The sequence below is a fragment of the Eucyclogobius newberryi genome, unplaced genomic scaffold (genome assembly GCF_026437365.1).
Source record: "Eucyclogobius newberryi isolate DKJ021-1_F unplaced genomic scaffold, fEucNew1.0.hap1 SCAF_91, whole genome shotgun sequence".
In the NCBI taxonomy this organism is placed as follows: Eukaryota; Metazoa; Chordata; class Actinopteri; order Gobiiformes; family Gobiidae; genus Eucyclogobius; species Eucyclogobius newberryi.
The window spans coordinates 337,501-348,763 of NW_027316534.1; the positions used below are offsets into that span (position 1 = coordinate 337,501).

Sequence of the window (11,263 nt, forward strand, 5' to 3'; positions counted from 1 at the left end):
CTCGATGATGACGAACGCTCGATAATGACGAACGCTCGATGATGACGAACGCTCGATGATGACGAACGCTCGATGATGACGAACGCTCGATGATGACGAACGCTCGATGATGACGAACGCTCGATAATAACGAACGCTCGATAATGACGAGAACGCTCGATAATGACGAACGCTCGATGATGACGAACGCTCGATAATGACGAACGCTCGATGATGACGAACGCTCGATAATGACGAGAACGCTCGATGATGACGAACGCTCGATGATGACGAACGCTCGATAATGACGAACGCTCGATAATGACGAACGCTCGATAATGACGAACGCTCGATAATGACGAGAACGCTCGATGATGACGAGAACGCTCGATGATGACGAGAACGCTCGATGATGACGAGAACGCTCGATGATGACGAGAACGCTCGATGATGACGAACGCTCGATAATGACGAGAACGCTCGATGATGACGAACGCTCTATAATGACGAGAACGCTCGATGATGACGAACGCTCGATAATGACGAGAACGCTCGATAATGACGAGAACGCTCGATGATGACGAACGCTCGATAATGACGAACGCTCGATAATGACGAACGCTCGATAATGACGAACGCTCGATAATGACGAACGCTCGATAATGACGAACGCTCGATAATGACGAACGCTCGATAATGACGAGAACGCTCGATGATGACGAACGCTCGATAATGACGAGAACGCTCGATGATGACGAACGCTCGATGATGACGAACGCTCGATGATGACGAACGCTCGATGATGACGAACGCTCGATAATGACGAGAACGCTCGATGATGACGAACGCTCGATAATGACGAACGCTCGATAATGACGAGAACGCTCGATGATGACGAGAACGCTCGATAATGACGAACGCTCGATAATGACGAACGCTCGATAATGACGAACGCTCGATAATGACGAACGCTCGATAATGACGAACGCTCGATAATGACGAGACGCTCGATGATGACGAACGCTCGATAATGACGAGAACGCTCGATAATGACGAACGCTCGATAATGACGAACGCTCGATAATGACGAACGCTCGATAATGACGAGACGCTCGATGATGACGAACGCTCTATAATGACGAGAACGCTCGATGATGACGAACGCTCGATAATGACGAACGCTCGATAATGACGAACGCTCGATGATGACGAACGCTCGATGATGACGAACGCTCGATGATGACGAACGCTCGATAATGACGAGACGCTCGATGATGACGAACGCTCGATAATGACGAGACGCTCGATGATGACGAACGCTCGATGATGACGAACGCTCGATGATGACGAACGCTCGATGATGACGAACGCTCGATGATGACGAACGCTCGATGATGACGAACGCTCGATAATAACGAACGCTCGATAATGACGAGAACGCTCGATAATGACGAGAACGCTCGATAATGACGAACGCTCGATAATGACGAACGCTCGATGATGACGAACGCTCGATGATGACGAACGCTCGATGATGACGAACGCTCGATGATGACGAACGCTCGATAATGACGAACGCTCGATGATGACGAACGCTCGATGATGACGAACGCTCGATGATGACGAACGCTCGATGATGACGAACGCTCGATGATGACGAACGCTCGATGATGACGAACGCTCGATGATGACGAACGCTCGATAATAACGAACGCTCGATAATGACGAGAACGCTCGATAATGACGAGAACGCTCGATAATGACGAGACGTGACAAGACCTCTTTAGGCTGGACACAGTCTAAATGAGTGAATGAGACCTCTTTAGGCTGGACATAGTCTAAATGAGTGAATGAGACCTCTTTAGGTTGGACACAGTCTAATGTGTCCTCTGTGTCCTCAGCCTCCTAAAGTCCGGTGTCTGACCAGAATCTGGCATCCGAACATCACTGAGGGCGGAGACATCTGTCTGAGGTGAACTACACTCTTTCTCACTCTCACTCTCACTCTCGGGTGTAAACGCTGGTGTCTGTGCAGCCTCCTGAGGGAACTCTCCATCGATGGCACGGGATGGGCCCCCACCAGGACACTCAAGGTACTGCAGCACTGAGGGGCCCCAACCCTATTTTAGCAACTTACAACAAACAGTTATTATTTGTGGACTCGTCTGATCTTTAGGTGTTTTATCCCTCCTTTGTCCAGGGCAGGGTCAGAGTCGGGGCAGAGTCGGGTCAGGGTCGGGTCAGGGTCGGGTCAGGGTCAGAGTCGGGGCAGGGTCAGAGTCGGGGCAGGGTCAGAGTCGGGGCAGGGTCAGAGTCAGGGCAGGGTCAGAGTCGGGGCAGAGTCGGGTCAGGGTCGGGTCAGGGTCGGGTCAGGGTCGGGTCAGGGCAGGGTCAGAGTCGGGGCAGGGTCAGAGTCGGGGCAGGGTCAGAGTCGGGGCAGGGTCAGAGTCGGGGCAGGGTCAGAGTCAGGGCAGGGTCAGGGCAGAGTCGGGGCAGGGTCAGGGCAGAGTCAGGTCAGGGCAGGGTCAGACGTTTGAGTAAAGACTGAACAGTTTAAGACTAAACGTCTCTTTGCTCCTGTCAGAATGCTGGAGGCCCCTGAGAGCCTCGAGGAACGGAATCACGATATTTGATTCAAATGTATTTGCAAATGGTTTGAAAAACAGACATTCTTTATGAAAATACTTTTTAAAATTCTAATTCATTAACAAAAGCTTTTATTCAACTGTTTTTTTAAACCCAATTTATTAAACGTGGCGCGGTTTGTCGCCAGAACACTCATCGTGCTGTTTCCACGTTCAGCCACATCTCTGACCTGCTCATAAACGAGGAGAAGGACACAGACTGAAGACTGCAGGGGAAAAAACAAAACCTAACCCAAAAAAACACCCAAAGGGCACAAATCTGAGGCACTAATAGAATAATAAGAAGGTTAAAAGCTCTGAAAAGTCCCTTTAGCATGATATGGCCTTTAAACGGGCTAGCGCTGCTAAACGTGCTAAACATGCTAGCGCTGCTAAAGGCCTGCAGGTGAGCGGTCAGGTTGGGCACAGAAGGTGACTCACATGTGGTCTGTTGCAGGACGTGGTTTGGGGCTTAAACTCTTTGTTTACGGTGAGAATCTTTTTTGGATCAATAAATAAACAAACAAACAAACTTAACTGAACTCCATGTTTTTGTAGGATTTACTGAACTTTGACGACCCTCTGAACATCGACGCTGCAGAACATCACCTGAGAGACAAGGTTTGTACTTTAGGACTCTAATCTGCTTTAGAGCTTTAGAGGGTCAGAGCTTCAGAGGGTCAGAGCTTCAGAGGGTCAGAGCTTTAGAGCTTTAGAGGGTCAGAGCTTCAGAGGGTCAGAGCTTCAGAGGGTCAGAGCTTTAGAGGGTCAGAGCTTTAGAGCTTTAGAGGGTCAGAGCTTTAGAGCTTTAGAGGGTCAGAGCTTCAGAGGGTCAGAGCTTTAGAGGGTCAGAGCTTCAGAGGGTCAGAGCTTTAGAGGGTCAGAGCTTCAGAGGGTCAGAGCTTTAGAGGGTCAGAGCTTTAGAGCTTTAGAGGGTCAGAGCTTCAGAGGGTCAGAGCTTCAGAGGGTCAGAGCTTTAGAGGGTCAGAGCTTTAGAGCTTTAGAGGGTCAGAGCTTTAGAGCTTTAGAGGGTCAGAGCTTCAGAGGGTCAGAGCTTTAGAGGGTCAGAGCTTCAGAGGGTCAGAGCTTTAGAGGGTCAGAGCTTTAGAGGGTCAGAGCTTTAGAGCTTTAGAGGGTCAGAGCTTCAGAGGGTCAGAGCTTTAGAGCTTTAGAGGGTCAGAGCTTTAGAGCTTTAGAGGGTCAGAGCTTTAGAGCTTCAGAGGGTCAGAGCTTTAGAGGGTCAGAGCTTTAGATCAATGTAATCATGATGGAATGATTGACCTCTCCTTGACCTCTCCTTGACCTGTTCCAGGAGGACTTCCGTAACAAAGTCCAGGATTACATCAGGAGCTACGCCAGATGATGTCGGGCGTCGCTGAGCGATGACATCACGTCCCTCAGTGATGACCTGTACGTTCAGCTGCGTCGCACTGAAAGTCACGCCTCACCTTTGATTCCAGCTGCAGCAGGGTTTGTGATGGATCCGTTCTTGAAAGGACTCTGGACTCTTTAGACCGCTCTCTTCACACATATCTGACCTTATCTCCACGTGATCTACACAATGTACTGAACCTGTGAATGTTTCAACTGTAACATTAAAGCCAAAAGTGCAGAAACCTCTCTATTCATGTGATTCTGTAGAGCACAAGGTCACACAAGGTCCCCCCCTGGCGGACGCTCACATGCAGCGCCCCCTGGAGGACGCTCACATGCAGCACAGCGCCCCCTGGAGGACGCTCACATGCAGCACAGCGCCCCCTGGAGGACGCTCACATGCAGCACAGCGCCCCCTGGAGGACGCTCACATGCAGCACAGCGCCCCCTGGAGGACGCTCACATGCAGCGCCCCCTGGAGGACGCTCACATGCAGCGCCCCCTGGAGGACGCTCACATGCAGCACAGCGCCCCCTGGAGGACGCTCACATGCAGCGCCCCCTGGAGGACGCTCACATGCAGCGCCCCCTGGAGGACGCTCACATGCAGCACAGCGCCCCCTGGAGGACGCTCACATGCAGCACAGCGCCCCCTGGAGGACGCTCACATGCAGCGCCCCCTGGAGGACGCTCACATGCAGCACAGCGCCCCCTGGAGGACGCTCACATGCAGCACAGCGCCCCCTGGAGGACGCTCACATGCAGCGCCCCCTGGAGGACGCTCACATGCAGCACAGCGCCCCCTGGAGGACGCTCACATGCAGCACAGCGCCCCCTGGAGGACGCTCACATGCAGCACAGCGCCCCCTGGAGGACGCTCACATGCAGCACAGCGCCCCCTGGAGGACGCTCACATGCAGCACAGCGCCCCCTGGAGGACGCTCACATGCAGCACAGCGCCCCCTGGAGGACGCTCACATGCAGCGCCCCCTGGAGGACGCTCACATGCAGCGCCCCCTGGAGGACGCTCACATGCAGCGCCCCCTGGAGGACGCTCACATGCAGCACAGCGCCCCCTGGAGGACGCTCACATGCAGCACAGCGCCCCCTGGAGGACGCTCACATGCAGCACAGCGCCCCCTGGAGGACGCTCACATGCAGCACAGCGCCCCCTGGAGGACGCTCACATGCAGCACAGCGCCCCCTGGAGGACGCTCACATGCAGCACAGCGCCCCCTGGAGGACGCTCACATGCAGCACAGCGCCCCCTGGAGGACGCTCACATGCAGCGCCCCCTGGAGGACGCTCACATGCAGCGCCCCCTGGAGGACGCTCACATGCAGCACAGCGCCCCCTGGAGGACGCTCACATGCAGCACAGCGCCCCCTGGAGGACGCTCACATGCAGCGCCCCCTGGAGGACGCTCACATGCAGCACAGCGCCCCCTGGAGGACGCTCACATGCAGCACAGCGCCCCCTGGAGGACGCTCACATGCAGCACAGCGCCCCCTGGAGGACGCTCACATGCAGCACAGCGCCCCCTGGAGGACGCTCACATGCAGCGCCCCCTGGAGGACGCTCACATGCAGCACAGCGCCCCCTGGAGGACGCTCACATGCAGCACAGCGCCCCCTGGAGGACGCTCACATGCAGCGCCCCCTGGAGGACGCTCACATGCAGCACAGCGCCCCCTGGAGGACGCTCACATGCAGCGCCCCCTGGAGGACGCTCACATGCAGCGCCCCCTGGAGGACGCTCACATGCAGCACAGCGCCCCCTGGAGGACGCTCACATGCAGCACAGCGCCCCCTGGAGGACGCTCACATGCAGCGCCCCCTGGAGGACGCTCACATGCAGCACAGCGCTCCCTGGAGGACGCTCACATGCAGCGCCCCCTGGAGGACGCTCACATGCAGCACAGCGCCCCCTGGAGGACGCTCACATGCAGCACAGCACCCCCTGGAGGACGCTCACATGCAGCACAGCGCCCCCTGGAGGACGCTCACATGCAGCACAGCGCCCCCTGGAGGACGCTCACATGCAGCGCCCCCTGGAGGACGCTCACATGCAGCGCCCCCTGGAGGACGCTCACATGCAGCACAGCGCCCCCTGGAGGACGCTCACATGCAGCGCCCCCTGGAGGACGCTCACATGCAGCACAGCGCCCCCTGGAGGACGCTCACATGCAGCACAGCGCCCCCTGGAGGACGCTCACATGCAGCACAGCGCCCCCTGGAGGACGCTCACATGCAGCGCCCCCTGGAGGACGCTCACATGCAGCACAGCGCCCCCTGGAGGACGCTCACATGCAGCGCCCCCTGGAGGACGCTCACATGCAGCACAGCTGGGCCGTGTGGATCCACAAGCTCCATTTTATTGGAGTTGGGGCCGAGCCGATGGCATCTATGTCCCATGTGTGACCTATGACCCCATGTGTGAGTGACCTATGACCCCATGTGTGAGTGACCTATGACCCCATGTGTGAGTGACCTATGACCCCATGTGTGACCTATGACCCCATGTGTGGCCTATGACCCCATGTGTGACCTATGACCCCATGTGTGAGTGACCTATGACCCCATGTGTGACCTATGACCCCATGTGTGACCTATGACCCCATGTGTGACCTATGACCCCATGTGTGACTTTCATCCATGTTTAGGGTGAAAAATGCCCGAGTCTGAACATGAAGAACATGAAGAATAAACCAGAGGAAGAACAATAGACTCCAGCGTTCCATGGAATGAACATTCCAGTACTTTTACACACATGGAGTACTTTTACACACATGGAGTACTTTAACACACATGGAGTACTTTTACACACATGGAGTACTTTTACACACATGGAGTACTTTAACACACATGGAGTACTTTTACACACATGGAGTACTTTTACACACATGGAGTACTTTAACACACATGGAGTACTTTAACACACATGGAGTACTTTTACACACATGGAGTACTTTATAACACATGGAGTACTTTAACACACATGGAGTACTTTTACACACATGGAGTACTTTTACACACATGGAGTACTTTTACACACATGGAGTACTTTAACACACATGGAGTACTTTAACACACATGGAGTACTTTTACACACATGGAGTACTTTATAACACATGGAGTACTTTAACACACATGGAGTACTTTTACACACATGGAGTACTTTTACACACATGGAGTACTTTTACACACATGGAGTACTTTAACACACATGGAGTACTTTTACACACATGGAGTACTTTAACACACATGGAGTACTTTAACACACATGGAGTACTTTTACACACATGGAGTACTTTTACACACATGGAGTACTTTTACACACATTGAGTACTTTTACACACATGGAGTACTTTAACACACATGGAGTACTTTAACACACATGGAGTACTTTTACACACATGGAGTACTTTTACACACATTGAGTACTTTAACACACATGGAGTACTTTAACACACATGGAGTACTTTTACACACATGGAGTACTTTTACACACATGGAGTACTTTAACACACATGGAGTACTTTAACACACATGGAGTACTTTTACACACATGGAGTACTTTTACACACATGGAGTACTTTAACACACATGGAGTACTTTAACCCACATGGAGTACTTTTACACACATGGAGTACTTTAACACACATGGAGTACTTTTACACACATGGAGTACTTTAACACACATGGAGTACTTTTACACACATGGAGTACTTTTACACACATGGAGTACTTTAACACACATGGAGTACTTTAACCCACATGGAGTACTTTAACACACATGGAGTACTTTAACACACATGGAGTACTTTAACACACATGGAGTACTTTTACACACATGGAGTACTTTTACACACATGGAGTACTTTAACACACATGGAGTACTTTAACACACATGGAGTACTTTTACACACATGGAGTACTTTTACACACATGGAGTACTTTAACACACATGGAGTACTTTAACCCACATGGAGTACTTTTACACACATGGAGTACTTTAACACACATGGAGTACTTTTACACACATGGAGTACTTTAACACACATGGAGTACTTTTACACACATGGAGTACTTTTACACACATGGAGTACTTTAACACACATGGAGTACTTTAACACACATGGAGTACTTTAACACACATGGAGTACTTTTACACACATGGAGTACTTTTACACACATGGAGTACTTTTACACACATGGAGTACTTTAACACACATGGAGTACTTTTACACACATGGAGTACTTTTACACACATGGAGTACTTTAACACACATGGAGTACTTTAACACACATGGAGTACTTTAACACACATGGAGTACTTTTACACACATGGAGTACTTTAACACACATGGAGTACTTTAACACACATGGAGTACTTTTACACACATGGAGTACTTTTACACACATGGAGTACTTTAACACACATGGAGTACTTTAACACACATGGAGTACTTTAACACACATGGAGTACTTTTACACACATGGAGTACTTTTACACACATGGAGTACTTTAACACACATGGAGTACTTTTACACACATGGAGTACTTTTACACACATGGAGTACTTTAACACACATGGAGTACTTTTACACACATGGAGTACTTTTACACACATGGAGTACTTTAACCCACATGGAGTACTTTAACCCACATGGAGTACTTTTACACACATGGAGTACTTTAACACACATGGAGTACTTTTACACACATGGAGTACTTTTACACACATGGAGTACTTTTACACACATGGAGTACTTTAACACACATGGAGTACTTTTACACACATGGAGTACTTTTACACACATGGAGTACTTTAACACACATGGAGTACTTTAACACACATGGAGTACTTTTACACACATGGAGTACTTTAACACACATGGAGTACTTTAACCCACATGGAGTACTTTTACACACATGGAGTACTTTAACACACATGGAGTACTTTTACACACATGGAGTACTTTAACACACATGGAGTACTTTTACACACATGGAGTACTTTTACACACATGGAGTACTTTAACACACATGGAGTACTTTAACACACATGGAGTACTTTTACACACATGGAGTACTTTAACACACATGGAGTACTTTAACACACATGGAGTACTTTTACACACATGGAGTACTTTAACACACATGGAGTACTTTTACACACATGGAGTACTTTTACACACATGGAGTACTTTAACACACATGGAGTACTTTAACACACATGGAGTACTTTAACACACATGGAGTACTTTTACACACATGGAGTACTTTTACACACATGGAGTACTTTAACACACATGGAGTACTTTAACACACATGGAGTACTTTAACACACATGGAGTACTTTTACACACATGGAGTACTTTAACACACATGGAGTACTTTAACACACATGGAGTACTTTAACACACATGGAGTACTTTTACACACATGGAGTACTTTTACACACATGGAGTACTTTAACACACATGGAGTACTTTAACACACATGGAGTACTTTAACACACATGGAGTACTTTTACACACATGGAGTACTTTAACACACATGGAGTACTTTAACACACATGGAGTACTTTTACACACATGGAGTACTTTAACACACATGGAGTACTTTTACACACATGGAGTACTTTTACACACATGGAGTACTTTAACACACATGGAGTACTTTAACACACATGGAGTACTTTAACACACATGGAGTACTTTTACACACATGGAGTACTTTTACACACATGGAGTACTTTAACACACATGGAGTACTTTAACACACATGGAGTACTTTTACACACATGGAGTACTTTAACACACATGGAGTACTTTAACACACATGGAGTACTTTTACACACATGGAGTACTTTTACACACATGGAGTACTTTTACACACATGGAGTACTTTTACACACATGGAGTACTTTTACACACATGGAGTACTTTAACACACATGGAGTACTTTAACACACATGGAGTACTTTTACACACATGGAGTACTTTTACACACATGGAGTACTTTTACACACATGGAGTACTTTAACACACATGGAGTACTTTTACACACATGGAGTACTTTTACACACATGGAGTACTTTTACACACATGGAGTACTTTTACACACATGGAGTACTTTAACACACATGGAGTACTTTTACACACATGGAGTACTTTTACACACATGGAGTACTTTAACACACATGGAGTACTTTAACACACATGGAGTACTTTTACACACATGGAGTACTTTTACACACATGGAGTACTTTTACACACATGGAGTACTTTTACACACATGGAGTACTTTAACACACATGGAGTACTTTAACACACATGGAGTACTTTAACACACATGGAGTACTTTAACACACATGGAGTACTTTAACACACATGGAGTACTTTTACACACATGGAGTACTTTTACACACATGGAGTACTTTAACACACATGGAGTACTTTAACACACATGGAGTACTTTAACACACATGGAGTACTTTTACACACATGGAGTACTTTTACACACATGGAGTACTTTAACACACATGGAGTACTTTTACACACATGGAGTACTTTTACACACATGGAGTACTTTAACACACATGGAGTACTTTTACACACATGGAGTACTTTTACACACATGGAGTACTTTAACCCACATGGAGTACTTTAACCCACATGGAGTACTTTTACACACATGGAGTACTTTAACACACATGGAGTACTTTTACACACATGGAGTACTTTTACACACATGGAGTACTTTTACACACATGGAGTACTTTAACACACATGGAGTACTTTTACACACATGGAGTACTTTTACACACATGGAGTACTTTAACACACATGGAGTACTTTAACACACATGGAGTACTTTTACACACATGGAGTACTTTAACACACATGGAGTACTTTAACCCACATGGAGTACTTTTACACACATGGAGTACTTTAACACACATGGAGTACTTTTACACACATGGAGTACTTTAACACACATGGAGTACAGTCGCACTGGCTTCAGCCATTGCACATGATCTAGTTGAGTGTTTGATGTCACACATTTATTATTATTATATTTTCCATGATTTTCCACCGATTTCAACATGTTATACCTCATTACGATCACTTTCACAGTATTACGTGTGCTATTACATGACATTTGAACAACTTGTATTTTTTGCAGAATTTTCAAAAGTAGAGAGAGAGAGAGGGAGAGAGGGAGGGGGAGGGGGAGGGGGAGGGAGAGGGAGGGAGGGAGAGGGAGAGAGGGAGGGGG

The 11,263-nt window shown here is 48.3% G+C and overlaps 1 protein-coding gene across 2 annotated transcripts in view; it reads left to right on the forward strand.

Moving 5' to 3' along the window:
- Positions 1 to 4,210, forward strand: part of LOC140354520 (NEDD8-conjugating enzyme UBE2F-like) — a 9,356-nt gene extending 5,146 nt beyond the window's left edge. The window contains exons 6-10 of one of the 2 annotated variants that reach the window (XM_072439556.1): positions 1,881 to 1,951; positions 2,015 to 2,072; positions 3,061 to 3,093; positions 3,162 to 3,224; positions 3,916 to 4,210. In XM_072439556.1, the coding sequence (XP_072295657.1) occupies positions 1,881 to 1,951; positions 2,015 to 2,072; positions 3,061 to 3,093; positions 3,162 to 3,224; positions 3,916 to 3,966 (276 nt within the window). In that variant the 3' untranslated portion in view covers positions 3,967 to 4,210. The remainder of the gene's footprint in view (positions 1 to 1,880; positions 1,952 to 2,014; positions 2,073 to 3,060; positions 3,094 to 3,161; positions 3,225 to 3,915) is intronic. The other variant, XM_072439557.1, reaches the window with a different exon arrangement.
- The last annotated feature ends 7,053 nt before the right edge of the window (positions 4,211 to 11,263 follow it).